The following is a 14,800-nucleotide window of genomic DNA, read 5'->3' as shown; positions in this document are numbered from 1 at the left end:
TAAATGATATCCCAGTTCACCCATCAAGTTCACAAGTGAAGCCTGAGAAACATCAAGGTGAAGTTTTACAAGGGCCCTGGAAAGTCTCAACTATTAAGAAATTTTCTTTCCACAGAAGAATGGACAAACAATTCTGGTGCCCCAACGCCTCAGCAGAGGGCCGGTACCGTGAGGAATACTGGCATTTTAAACTAGATGGAATGCCACCTAAATAAAAGCAACCTCCATTTGTTCATATGTGAGACTCTTTGTTAAACTACTTTAAAGGATTACTAGATATAATTATACAAAAACCTTACAACTTTGGAAAATGAGGAGGGTTGTTTCAATTAGTGCAACAACTAAACCATAGAATATTGTTAAAGAAACAAATCTTCGTTTCTGTCAAGGACAGGAAATTTCTATTTTCTAACAATAACAATATGCTCCTAGAACTAATGTCAGAAACTGGAATACAGAAAGGTAGATAATTATCTCCAGGGTATTATTACATAGAAAAGTGAGCATGGTTGGACACCTTGCAATTACCCATTTAGCCACCACATGGTCTGTCTCCCTACATCACCCCTGGGTGAGAAGGTAAGATCTTTGTGACAGACAGGACACAACCAAGTGAGAGTAAGATTCGGCCAGTGCGTGGGTGTATTAGCAAGAGGAGAGTAAGCTAAGTGTTGCCTAGTGGAAGCCCTTTGAAAGTCTGGTTTTAAAGACTGCCTGAGAAAGATACTTAACTAGGCTACCAATTGTTTACAAGAGTGCCCAAAAAATTCATTCCCTTAATGAAGCAAACACAATCTTTTTAAATTACTGCCCAGTTCTTTTCCTTACCAAGAGTGAAAAGGTGTAACTTAGGCCAGCACCATCCCAGAAAGACTGGAGCTGGCTGGCATTTATAAGTTTACTGTATTGGACTTGCCAGATGTAGACACGCCCACCTTTTCCCTTGGAACTAAGTGATGTACCTGAGCAAAGCTTCGGTCAGAAGACAACCGTAGAGCAGAGGTGGACTGGCTTTCCTCCTGTGGCTTTCCTGGCTCCGCTGCACTAGGAGAAGCGCTCCTCACTGAAGGGCCTGAAAGAGGGGCCACGCCAGCAGTTGTTTGTGGTGGGCTGGCCTCAACAGAAGAGGGCTTTGCACGGGGTATGGAAGACACACCAGCAAGGGCCAGCCTAGCAGTAACTCAGACAGCAGATCATCACCACTCTGGTATTCTGATACCTCACTTCAAAGCTGGGCTCCAGGGCTACCAGCTCTGTGAGCTTGAGCAAGATAAGATACTTAACTACTCTGAGCCTCAGTTCCTTCAGCTGCAAAATGGGGATCATGCTGCCTGTCTCTGACAGTTACTGTAAACATAAAATCAGATAATGTCCTTGAAATGCTTACCACAGTGCATGAGACACAGATAGCTTCAATAAATGGAAACTGCTAGTACTGTCTTTGGATCACAGTAATAGGAATGATCATGGCACTCAGCCCTGGGCACCACCTTTCTCCCAGCTTCCCCTCCCTGTTCCCTGAGAAGACAGTGCTTCTTTTACCAGCAGACTCTGAACATGGAAACAAATTAAACACTCAATTTCCTATCTGAAATCTCCCAGGAGTTACTGTTACTTAAAGCCCTCTTGCTCACTTTATAAAATCCTCTTCCACTGGTAATACAAGTTCCAGATCCAAGAGTCTACACTGATTTGTTTTTAAAGGCTTGACTAAGAAATTTCAAAATTTCTTCCAAATCAGTTTCCCAAATGTATTACTATTGCTTGAAAATTCTTAACACCTCACAATCAGAACCAATGCTTATGTCCATGAGGAAAACCTCCAGTAGATGAAGAAAAGAGAACAACTTTACCTGAGGGGAACACCGCTTCCTGTGACTGCTTTAGTCGCCTCCTTTCTCTTGCTGATAATGGCCGATCCTTTTAAAGGAAGTCAGAGTTATTTCCATTTCTACTCACTACGCTTACAACACCTACAGTGTAGGATGGATCATACTACTGGAAATGGAAATACTACTAGTTATTTCCATGTCCTGTGCTGACTACAGGAAAGGCCTTGCGTAGGTGTCCATTTGAAACCAGTCTGCATCAGGGTTACGGCTTCTAGCTAGGGCCAATCACAGCAGCCCCATTCCTGGGAAGTACTATATTCATTTTTGGATGGGAATTAGAGAATTTTGCATTTCCTCCGTTTAGAATCTCCTTGGTCTCCTTGGTTAACCACTAGTAACCACTTCTGGAACTTTAGAATCTGTCCATTCCAATCAGCACTTCTGCTAAGACTCACAAATCCATCCCTTCCAGTGTCTGGGAAAAAGCAGGGCAAAGATGCTTTAATAGCAAACTTCACAATGTATGCAGGATTTTATAACCAAAAAAGCTTTATAAGATTTTTAAAACTCCCACGTACACCCCCCACAAACCTTTGATGATGACATCTCACTGCTTCTTGAACTGCTCACAGATTCAGTGACCAGCCTACTTTGGTTCTCAGCCTCCTTTTCAGCTGATGCGGCATCCACTTTTCCAACAGTGGGAAGAGAAGGCAAAAGTGGATGTGGAGCCTCCTGGAACTTAAATAATTTTTAAAAAGGGGCAGATTATCAATTTCACATGATAATGATAACCCACCTGCAAAGTTCCCCCGTCAATATTTCCCCATGTATTTGACAGTGATTTGCTCCCAGAAACTTTAAAAGACTGCACTTTTGGGGAAAGAAACTGCCAAAAGTGAAGCATATGACAGGGTGCCTATGAAAGTTACTTCAAGAAATGGTGTAATATTTCATTTAAGGAAAAAAAGAAATGTCAACATGATTTTATGCAGATGATAAAGGAGAAACTGTTTGTCACTACAACAGGGAGGATCAGGGATTTACTCGTTACCCTGTTCCTTTAACCCTAAAATGATCTGCCCATCTTCACAGGGGAAGACAAAATCCTTACTCTGCTTCCAACTTACTGACATTTGAAAACTAGTATCTTGCCATCATTACCCTTCTCTAAATGTTCCTTGCATTTCTTGTTTGCCTCTTTGGCAACTGTTAATCATTCTAAGCAGAATTAAGTGTCCTAAAGTATACTTCCCAAATAGCAGCACAATGACTTATTCCAAAGAGCTCTCGTCCAACCTGTCTTTTTTCCCCACTGCGCTCAGTCAGTTCTCTCTTCTTCTGCCGTCGCTGTCGAGACAGGGAAGGTTCAGGCCCAGAGCTGTGTGGAGGTAAACCTGGGTGGGTTTTGTCCTCTTTTTCAGTAATACATTCACCAGCAACTTGATCCTTTAAAAAAAATACAATAAAGCAAAATAATAAAATAGTCTTTTCAATTTCCAAACAGCCAAACCCTCCATATTTACTATTAAAACTATAAATGAAAATAAAAAAGAGTTGCCATTCTCAAAATAAATGCTTACTTGCAGTGTTAACAAAGACAAATGTTACTATCAGTTATTCATATTTTCTGGCTTTTTTTTCTTTCCCCAAATTAAAAGTATAATTATTTTAATTAAATTACTCAGTTATGTATTAACCTGAAACTACTGATGTTCAAATTAATTTTTAATTTTTATTTATTTATTTACTTTGTTTTTAGAGAGAGGGGGAGGGAGGAAGAAAGAGAGGCAGAGAAACATCAGTGTGTAGTTGCCTCTAGCGCACCCCCTCACTGGGGACCTGGCCCACAACCCAGGCATGTGCCCTGACTGGGACTCGAACTAGGGACGCTTTGGTTCACAGGCCAGTGCTCAATCCACTGAGCCACACCAGCCAGGGAAAAGTTAATTTTTTTTAATTTTTCAAATTGATCCTAGAGAGAGGAGAAGGGAGGGAGAGAAACATCAATGTGAGAAACACTGATCGGTTGTCTCTTGCACGTAGCTTGACTGCGAACCAAACCCTCAACTCAGGCATGTGCCTTGACCAGGAATCAAACCGGTGACCTGCAGGATGACACCCAACCAACTGAGCGACACCGGCCAGGGCTCAATTTATTTTTTAAAAATACATTTCCATAACTTAAAAGGTTTAAAAGGTTTTCTATTCAGAAAACAAAGAAATGTTTTAAATGAAATCCGATTTAATATACACATACTTCCCAAGTAAACATCAGTAATTTGGATAAACCATGGAAAGTGCTTTTTAAAGCACCGTGAAAAGAGCATTGAATTTGGAGTTAGATGGAGTCATATCTGAGAAATATAATCTCCCTGAACCTCAGTTTCCTCATCTATAAATGGGTAAAATGCCTCCCACACACTAGTATGACTATCGGAGGATTAGTAAATATAGTGCATTAAAGTACTTAGGACTATGTCTAGCACATCAAATGCTCAAAAAAAATCAGAGCTATTATTAGCAACATAATGATAAAAATAAATTACCTTTTAAGTTATAGAGTTCACCAAGGACTTAGTATTTTATTGGGTACCTGGTTTTAGAAACTAATTCATATCAAACATTAAAAAATTAAAATCTTAAATTTTTAACAAGTTTCAACTATCAGAATATCTAAGTTTTCGAGTAGATGGGCAGTGGTAATTGAATATGGTTCAATCAACAATTTTTATCAAGAGCCTATTATGTGGTACATTTTTTTTAAAGACTTTATTTATTTATTTATTAGAGAGAGGGGAAGGAAAGGAGAAATAGAGGGAGAGAAACATCAGTGTATGGCTGCCCCTCATGCACTTCCTACTGGGAGCCTGGCCTGCAACCCAGGCATGTGCCCTAACTGGGAATTGAACCGGTGACCCTTTGGTTTGCAGGCCTGCACTCAATCCACTGAGCTACACCAGCCAGGGCCTATGTGGTACATTTTAGAAAGAAAAACAAACAACGTAGTTTTAATATGGGTGAAATTGCTTCTAAGAGTCACTGTCATTATCATTAAGACGTCATCTGCCCCTGCTCAAAATAAAGTTATTTCTTAAATAAACCTGTCTGCTATACTCCTGTAGCAGCCAGGGACGCTTGGTCTCATACATATCATTAAATGAAAAGATTTAAAAAATTAAAAAATAAAAAAAAGAAGACGTCATCTGTCATTTGGATCCTCTGGCTTCTATTGGTAAAAAAATTTGTTAAATTTATTCTTCTAAGAGTACACCTAACGTTACATAGAAAATATAGTAAAGGATTAAATTTTACAATATTGTTGTATAATAAACAAGCTAAACAAGGATACCACGATAATAAACAATGACTGATATAATTCTGAAGAGTGAAGTACATGTTTCTCTGCTGAGTAAATACAGACTATTCAAAATAAAGCTTATACGAGTACAATACAAGAGTGACAACAAATGATTTAGACAATTTCTCCATGAAATCCAACTGATCCTGAAAAAAAGTTCCTCTACTTTTAAAAATAATAACACCAAAAGAGGAAATGCTGGACATAGAATCCTATCAAACAAAAAACTCTGCTCTAAAAGCTTAATGTAAGACATGAATTTGATCAGGAACAAAAGAAGGATGTCACTCTCACCACTTCTATTCAACACTGTACTAGAGGTGCTAGCCAGAGCAATTAGGCAAGAAAAAGAAATGAAAGCAATCCAGATTGGAAAGGAAAAAGTAAAACTATCTCTATTCGCAGATGACATGATCTTATATTGAGAAAATACTAAGGAGTCCATTATAAAAAATTATTAGAACCAATAAATGGGTTCAGTAAGGCTGTACGACATAAGGCTAATATCCAAAAATTGTGTTTCCAAACATAAGCAATGAACACTATGAAAATGAAATTAAGAAAACAATTCCATTTACAAGAGTATCGAATGGAATAGAATCCACAGAAATAAATCAATTGAAAGACATCCCATGTCCAACGTGTTCGAAGACATACAGGGTGGGGCAAAAGTAGGTTTACAGTTGTTTGTACAATAGTAATACAATAATAAATACAGTTTGTATTTGTTACAGTTTGTTTGTACAGTTGTTTGTGAAAATACAATAATAAGTACTAATGTAAGAATAAACTGTGTTTCCCATACTCACAACTGTAAAACTACTTTTGCCCTACCCTGTATATTAAGATAGCAATATTCTGCAAATGAAGCTCAGATTCAATCAAATCCCAGCCTTGTTTTTGAAATTGACAAATTAATCTTAAAATTCATATAGAAATGCAAAGGACCCCCAAAAAGCCAAAACAATATTGAAAAATATGAATAAGATTGGAAGACTCAAACTTCTCAATTTCAAAACTTTCTACAAAGCTACAATATTTAAGACAGTGTATTACTGACCTAAGGATAGACATACAAATCAGTGAAAAACAATCAACAGTCTAGAAATAAACCGTTACATTTATGGTCTACTGATTTTCACCGAGTGCCAAGATAATTCAATCGGGAAAGAATAACCTTTGAACAAATGGTGCTAGGATACTTGGATATTTGCATTCAGAAGAATACAGTTGGACCCCTTCTTCACACCATACACAAAAATTAACTCAAAATGAATCACAGATCTAATGTCAGAACTAAGACTATAAACTCATGTAAGACAACATAGGGGTAAATATGCATGATATCAAAAGCACAAGAAATAACAACAAAATGGACAAAATTGGATTTCATCACAATTAAAAATGTTTTCCTCCCAGCAATCCAATGAAGAATTACCCCTATTTTAAGATAAAGACACTGAGGCTATGACAGATGATTTGACCGAAGTCCCACCACAGCTCTGAAATCAAAGTCAGGATTTGAACCCATGTCTTCCCAGCATTAAAAGTAAAACTTTATTCCCACTTGAATTACTACTTCATTAGCCAGATCAACACAGTTGAAGCAGATTCAAATTCTGTAATTCTCAGCCAGCAGGTCTAGATTTAATTCATTGTGGGAGCAATCAGAGGGCGTCCGGCAGTGTTCCACACACTGTGCAGACAGAGGTGAGGCAGACTCCCGCCCGCCATGTCTGTGTAGGCAAGTGGGAGCCCCAGAGCTGTCCTGAGTTTATAGGTGCTTTGCTGGCTTTGAGTAGGCAAGGGACGAGCAAGGGTGCCAAAGGTGCCTCAAGTTCCCTATCCCCACTTCAACCAGAAATGTCGAAGTCTTTTGATATTTTGGGTGGGAAGGAGACAGGAACAGAGGTACAAAGGGATAGAAGGGAAATAAGAGAAGAAGGAAGAAAGAAAGATGTGAGTTACATCTATCCAGGAATTTCTGTTCAATTTACAACAAAGCCTTGGGTAGAAAGAATAAAACACATGGTAAAATCTCAGAGAACAGTTAGTGAAGGAAGATCGTATTTAGGGACCTGAGATACATTCCAGAGGTATAACTAAACCTCTGTGGTAAGGACTCTCCCTCTTTTAAGAATTTATTTGCAATTCAATTACTACTGAGGGAAAAAAGAGTGGTCACATGCATTATGGGAAAAGCACTTTGTGTTAGAAAAATAATGGTGTTGATACCCTTCAGATCTTTAAATATAATTTGTCCCTTTGCTTAACTAATTGCAGATGCAGAGAACATTCTGTGGCAAGACTTTGTCCTAAGGACACTACCATATAATGAAATATAGATTATATTAAACTATTTCAGAAAATGTCTTCTGCATATAGATTCTGATTACATGACTATTAAAACAAGCATGGATTTTCTAGCCAGATTTCTCCTTCTCCCAAATTTCAACCTCATGGATCTTCAATCAATTGTAAAAAAAATTAAAAATAAAAACTTTTGTGCTTCAAAGAACACTATCAAGAAAATGAAAAGACAACCCACAGAACAAAAGAATATTTTCAAATCTTGTAAGGGGCTGATATCTAGAATAAAGAACTCTTATAACTCAACAATAAAAAGATAAGCTAGCCCCGACCAGTGTGGCTCAGTTGACTGGACACCATCACGTAAACCGAAAGGTTGCCAGTTCGATTCCTGGTCAGGGCACATACCCAGTTGGGGCATATGCAGAAGACAGCCAATCGATGTTACTCTCTCACCTTGATGTTTCCGTCTCTCTCACTCTCTTCCTCTCTCTCTAAAAAAAAAAAATCAATAAATATATCCTCGGGTGAGGATTAAAAAAAAACATTTGAATATAAATGAATAAAATAGTTTTAATGTTTATATAAATGATGTTACATAAAATATATGTAATGCATCGATAGCAAATTCAAATATATATATATATATAGCATAGATCATAAAAATATAGTCAATATACCTAATAAATCATTAAATCCATTTTTTAAATATTTTACACATAAAAAAGTAAAGTTAATCAAATGTTCTGTTTTTCTTTTAATCCTCAGTTATTACCATACTTCAACTGATTTAGGTTTCTTTCCAAATTCAGGTAGAAGATAACCATTAGATTTAGTCAGAATATTCTCAGTATCAAAAGCCCTTTGTTCCTTTTCTTATTTTCTCTTCTTCCTCCCCTTTGGCTCCAACACATAAAATATTTTTTTAAATTCCTTAACAAATCAGAACAATCCAACTTTTCAAAAGCAAGAAGGAATGCAGTATTACCTACGTGTTGGAACTACCCGTCCACTAGGAGGACTAAGGAAGAGTGATACTGAAATAAGAAAAAAACACACAAATAGCATGCTTCCACCAAGTACCTCGAGTCTCATCCTTTGGTTTCTGTTTTGTTTAAACTGGTACACTTGCCCTGGCTTGTGTGGCTCAGTGGATTGAGTGCCAGCCTGTGAACTGAAAAGCTGACGGTTCGATTCCCAGGCAGGGCACATGCCTGGGTTGCAGGCCAGGTCCCCAGCTGGGGGCGTGCAAGAGGCAACCGCACGTCAGTGTTTCTCTCTTTCTTTCTCCTGCCCTTTCCCTCTCTCTGAAACTAAATAAATGAAATATTTTAAATAAAAAATACATAAATACATACATACATAAACAAAATGGTACACTAAATAGCTGATTTTCCTAAAACAACTAGAATACAACCAAACACCACCACCCACACCTTTGTAACTGCACTTGCCAGTCTTCTCTCTGAAACCAACCCCTTGTGCATGTCGCTCACCTGCTCCTTTGGCTTTTGGTCTTTGTTTAGGGGCTGCAGAGGCTTTTCTTTTCTTTCCCCAGTGACATCATCAGAGGACCACGTAGGAATTAGGTTTCCAGGCTGAGTGCTGGACTTGGTGTTATCTTGCAGCCTCTCCTTCACTTGAGAAATACTGCATTTACCCTCCAGCTCATTAGAGGCATCTGAGTGTTTTGGCTGATTCTCTTGAACTAACCCGTCACTCAAGTCCCTTTCTGCAGGTAAGATGTCAATGTTCACTCTGCTGATTGTAGCTAGTGATTCTGTGGTACTGCTCATGCCTGGTTGGCAGGCGTGGCCTTTCAGATTTGCAGGTGTCTTCAAGGGGCCAATGACTATGTGTTTCTCCTGGGATAAGCCTTTGTCTTCACCCTGAGTGAAATGCTTCCAAGTTATTACAGCACTCTTCACACCACAAAAAGAATTAACTCAAAATGGAACAGAAAGTTCCTCACAAAGTTAAACATAAAATTATCATATGCCCCAGCAATCCCAGTCCTAGGTACATATCCCAAAGAACTGAAAATAGGGACTCAAACAGGTATTTGTGCACCAATGTTTATAGCAGCATTATTCACAATGGCCAAAAAGCAGAAAGGACCCAAATGTCTATTGGCAGATGAATGGATAAACAAAATGTGGTATACGTACAGTGGGACAGTATAAGGCCCTAGAAAGGAATGATTCTGATACATGCTACATGTATAGACCTTGAAAACATACTAAGTGAAATAAGCCAGACACAAAAGAATAAATATTGTATAGTTCCACTTATGTAAGATACCAGAACAGGCAAATTCATAGAGGTTAATGGGGCCTGAGAGCAGGAAAACGGAGAGTTACTGCGTAATGGGCACAGAGTGTTTGCTTGGAGTGATAAACAGGTTTTGGAAGACAGTGGTGATGGTTGCACAACACTGGGAATATAATTAAGGCTACGAAATTGTACACTTAAATGATTCAAAATGGCAAATTTTATGTTATATATATTTTAACACAATAAAAAATTAAACACAGACCAACAACCTAAATATAAGAGCCAAAATTAAAACTCCTGGAAGGAAACACAGCCATACACGTTCATGACTTGGGATTCGGCAATCATTCTTAGATATGACACCTAAAGCACGCGCAACAAAAGAAAAAAGAGATAAACTGGGCTTCCTAAAAATAAAAAAAAAAACTTTTGTGCATAAAAGGACATTATCAAGAAAATGAAGAGGCAACCTATGGAATGGGAGTTAATGTTTGTAAGTCATAAAGGTCTAGTATCCAGAATAGAGAAAGAACTCTTAAGAACTTAATGACAAAAAACCAAAAAACTCAATTAAAAATGGACAAAGGACTTAAGAGACATTTCTCTAGAGAAGGCATACAAAGGCCAACAAGCTTGCGAAAAGATGCTCTACGCCATCAGTCATTAGGAAGCTGCAAATCCAAACTGCAACGAGATACCACTTCACACCCACTGGGAGAGCTAAACCAGCAAACAGGAGTAACGAGAGTTGGCAAGGTCGTGGAGGAAATGTGACTCTAGTGGATTGCTAGTAGGAATGTAAAATAAAAAACTGAGATGGAAAACACTGTGGTGGTTCCTTAAAAAGTTAAAGATAGAATTACTATGTGACCAGCATTTCCAGTCCTAGCAATATACCCCAAAGAATTGAAACAGGTACTTAAACAAATTAATTATACACAAATATTCATAGCAATAGCCAAAAAGTGAAAACACCCAATATACACCAAGGAATGAATAGATAAACAAACTGTTAAATACATACGATGATATATTATTCACACATAAAATAAATGAAGTATTGATGGTTATGTGGATGAACCTCAAAACCATTATGCTAAGTGAAAAAAGCCAAGACACAAAATGTCACACATTGTATGATTCCATTTATATGAAGTATCTAGAACAGGCCAATCCAATCTGTAAGAGACAGAAAACGCCATGGCGGTGGTTTTCAGGCGCTGGATGGTAACGAGGATGACTCCTTAACGGGTATGGGTTTCCTTCGGGGTGATGCGAAAATGTTTTGGAATTAGGCAGAGGTGTTGGCTGCACAACACTGTGAATGTGTGAATGCAACTGACTGTTCACTTTAAAACGGTTAACTTTGTTATATAAATTTCACCTCAATAAAAAAAATTCTTGCAATAGGTATTATAGCACTGACTTCATGAACACTTTGACAGCCCACTTTGGATAAAGTGGGATGAATGAAATCACCTTCACCTACTACAATACACAATTAATTACACAACAGACTCTCCAGTAAAGTCTAATCATTTCACAGAAAATAACTTGTTTAGGTAACCTATCGTTTTAACGCAGTTTCTAACACACACACCCTTTAGAAAGAAACATACCATTACAGACGTCTTGGAGCCTGCAGAAGAGTGTGCCTGGTGGGCAACCACTCCATGGTCTGTTTCAGCCTTTCCAGGAACCACTGAAGAAAAAGGCTTGGATTTAGAGTCACCATTTTTAATATTATTTTTGGAGGTTTTTCTTTATGAGGAAGAAAAGAAAAACATATTGTCAACATAATGAAGATGAGAGCTTTTCATCTTTATATTACCAATATAGTGAAGATGAAAGGCGTAGGAGGAAACGTGCATATGTATAACACTCCCGTACAGAACTGCTTCATTTATAGAGAACAGGCTTCTAAAAACCAGGGGCACTCTACAAAACATTCGAGCAGTGCTCTTCAAAAACGATCGAGGTCATGAGAAACAAAGACTGTTAAAGCTGTCCCAGGCCCAACCTGACTAAGGAGACATGCAGACTAAATGTAGTATGAGAGCCTGGATTGAATCCTGGAACAGAAAAAGGACATTAGTGGAAAAACTAGGGCAAGCTGAGTAAGGCTGGCGCTTAGTCAGCAGTAAGGTACTGATGATGTGGGTGGGTTCTCAGTACTAACACATGTACCACAGGAACGGCAGGAGAAACTGGGTGGTGGCTATACAGAAAGTCGCTGTGCTATCTCTGCAACTTTGCTATAAACACAAAATTATTCCAAAATAAAAATCTGTGAGAAATTGCCTTACATACAGAAGTACCAGGATAATTTTTTTTAAATATGTTTACTGATTTTAGAGAGAGGAAGGGAAAGACAGACAGACAGAAGCATTGATGTGAGAAACACTGATTTCCTGCCTTCCATATGCACCCCAACCATGGATTGAACCCACACCTAGGTGTGCCCTGACTGGGAATTGAACCCCCAATCTTTTGGTGTACGGGACGATGCTCTGACCAACTGAGCCGCTCTGACCAACTGAGCCACATCAGCCAGGGCCCAGAATAATTTTTTTCTTCAAATTTCACATGCTTGTAATATTACCACAACTGCTTTGTCCAGTCTGAGAGTAAAAATGATTGGTATACTCAGTTTTGACTTGCAGAATAAATGTGTATAGAAATAATATCCCCAACTGTTCTGGTAAGACGTTTCCACAACTGGGCTAAACCCCTGGGAAATTCAAGGGAAGCACGAAGACCAGCGCTGTGGATGGAAGGCCCCCGTTCTGTTTGGTGGAAGATTAGAGACAATGTAAACAAAAAGATGGTCCTTTATCCCCTGGGGCCTTGTTGGCACGGACTCCCAACCTCACCGTGTCACAAGGCAGAGATCACGAAGGCCTTGCCTAGCCCTAAGTCTTAGATTCTGGATAGATGTTTAGTGAGGGTAAGACCTGCAAGTCAAAGAAAGGAATTCTTTTTCTCTTGAGAAATTATAAGAGAAGAGAGAAGCTTATGAGGGTCTCAGAAATCTGAGCACTATATTTTAGATGTGACTATTATCTTACATAGTAAATAATGTAATAGGTTTCTTAGATGATCTCTCATTTTAATATGGTTTCTAAAACACATGTCTTTTTGAACGAATCATACTCAATATGCTTTGAAACCCTCTGATTCTCTAAATGGTTCTCTCACTTTCTGATTTTAGCAATTAAGCAAATCCCAGTCTATGTTCTAATCATGCAATTTCACTTCATGTTTAAAAGAAACTCACCATAAATTCTGCACATTAAAATTACAGAAGCCACCCCCTTTTATTCCATCTACATAGCCCAGCTATTTGCAAAGGAAGTATCTTACGCCTTTGTGGCCTCCAAAAATAAGGAGATTTGGTGCTTTATGTAAGGCTGCCTCAGGATGCTCCTCACAGAGGGTCTTTCTTCAGGCCTTTTGCTCAGCATTGTTCTTATTAGTTCTGCCAGCTCTGGGCTATAATCTTTTGGCATTGGTGGCAGCTACAAAGAGAAATAACACCACAACTATGACTAGTGGTCTTGTGAAGCAAAGTAAATGAAGGTAGAGTTTTCTAATATTTAGGCATTATCCACATGAGCATAAAATAACCAGTATGTTAGTCTACAGGAAGCATACTGATGTCTGGTTATAACAGCAAATTGTAAGATTGTAAAAGTATATCCTTCAAACCAGCGGTCCCACTTGAGGACTCCCTCCTTCAGAAATAAGGGCATGAGAGTTCTGGTCAAGATGATAAAGGCGATACTCACCTCCTCCCACAAATCTGGCTGAATGGAAGTCCTACAACTAGAGAATTAAAGTAGCCACATCAAGACTGGCAGGAGGGGCAGAGATGCAGAACAGCCTGGTCCCACACCCACATGTGGCAGTTTAAAATTAGGAGGGATGTCTCAACTGGAGAGGGCCCACAAGGAGCAAGGCGTCCCAGCCCCACACTAGGCACCTAAGCCCAGGATTCCAGTATAAGAAAGGGAAGTCCCCATAACTTCTGGATATAACAAGAGGGGATTGAGGCTGAGGGAAATAAGAGTCCCAAGCAGTTCCCTCTGAGCTCCAGCACTGGGGCAGCAGAACGAAAGGCACCAGGGACAGACAAAGAGGAACTGAATTGTCTGTCATCAGGGCAAGAGCTAGGGGGGCAGCTTTCTCCCAGACAGAAGTGCTGCCTGAGGTCATTGTTCCTTTTCTGAGCCCTCACTCCAAGCAGCCACAGAGCCAGCAGGCAGGCCCCACATCAGACTCCATCAACCTGGATCACATTGTTTTCCCCACCTAATATTTGGGCCCACCCAAGTTGTTTCCAGTGGCTTTTCCATACCAATTGCTTGTCTTGGCTCATGCTTCAGATTTTCCTAAAATCTCTCAAACAAGCAGCATCTGGTCTCAGTAAGCCTTGTACCTTTCGATAAGTGGCCCTGGGCTTGGCACTAGTAACAGCCAACCTTGGTTGACAGCTTGGCCTCACCTGGGCACCTCCAGGCCCAGAACAAGTAGTAGTCATCTGAACATCATTTTGTAGCTCATGCCATGTGGACCTGGGCAGCACCGAGGTAGCAGCTGACCATGAACTGAACCTCCCAGGAGGCCCCAGACCCAGTGCACCAAGCAGACAGCTTCAGACCACGGTGAAGCACACCACCCAACCACCTCAAGTGACACACTCCCGGGCAGACTCAGTGGGCACCAGAGCCCTGCTGAAGTAAGTCCTGCTGTGTAGAGTGGGCCCCTGCACAGCCAACTCTCCACTGTGGTCAGAGGTCCTTGGTCACAGCCAGTCCTTGCAGCTGATCATCCTGGGGGTAAATCCCTCCCACTGACCTGCCAACAGCAATCAATGCTCAACTACAACAGAAGGGTGTACACAGCCCACATGGGAGCGCACCTCAAGTGCCCGGCTTGGGTGGTTGAGGAGACTATGCCACTGGACCCTACAGAACACCTACTATTGGACTGGCCAAAAATTCATTTGTTTTTTTCTGTAAGA

The 14,800-nt window shown here is 39.7% G+C and overlaps 1 protein-coding gene across 5 annotated transcripts in view; it reads right to left on the bottom strand.

Moving 5' to 3' along the window:
* Positions 1 to 14,800, bottom strand: part of NEK4 (NIMA related kinase 4) — a 59,368-nt gene that overhangs the window by 36,438 nt on the left and 8,130 nt on the right. For all 5 annotated transcript variants that reach the window (XM_045192176.2, XM_045192175.3, XM_045192174.3 and 2 more), the window contains exons 5-11: positions 13,141 to 13,295; positions 11,397 to 11,538; positions 9,000 to 9,392; positions 3,132 to 3,281; positions 2,424 to 2,573; positions 1,854 to 1,920; positions 963 to 1,072 (exon numbers count right to left, since the gene is read on the bottom strand). In XM_045192176.2, coding sequence (XP_045048111.2) covers positions 963 to 1,072; positions 1,854 to 1,920; positions 2,424 to 2,573; positions 3,132 to 3,281; positions 9,000 to 9,392; positions 11,397 to 11,538; positions 13,141 to 13,295 — 1,167 coding nt within the window. The remainder of the gene's footprint in view (positions 1 to 962; positions 1,073 to 1,853; positions 1,921 to 2,423; positions 2,574 to 3,131; positions 3,282 to 8,999; positions 9,393 to 11,396; positions 11,539 to 13,140; positions 13,296 to 14,800) is intronic.

Source organism: Desmodus rotundus, chromosome 8, assembly GCF_022682495.2.
Source record: "Desmodus rotundus isolate HL8 chromosome 8, HLdesRot8A.1, whole genome shotgun sequence".
Lineage (NCBI taxonomy): Eukaryota > Metazoa > Chordata > Mammalia > Chiroptera > Phyllostomidae > Desmodus > Desmodus rotundus.
Note: the sequence above shows the minus strand (reverse complement) of the source record. Positions and strands in the feature narration are given on the sequence as shown.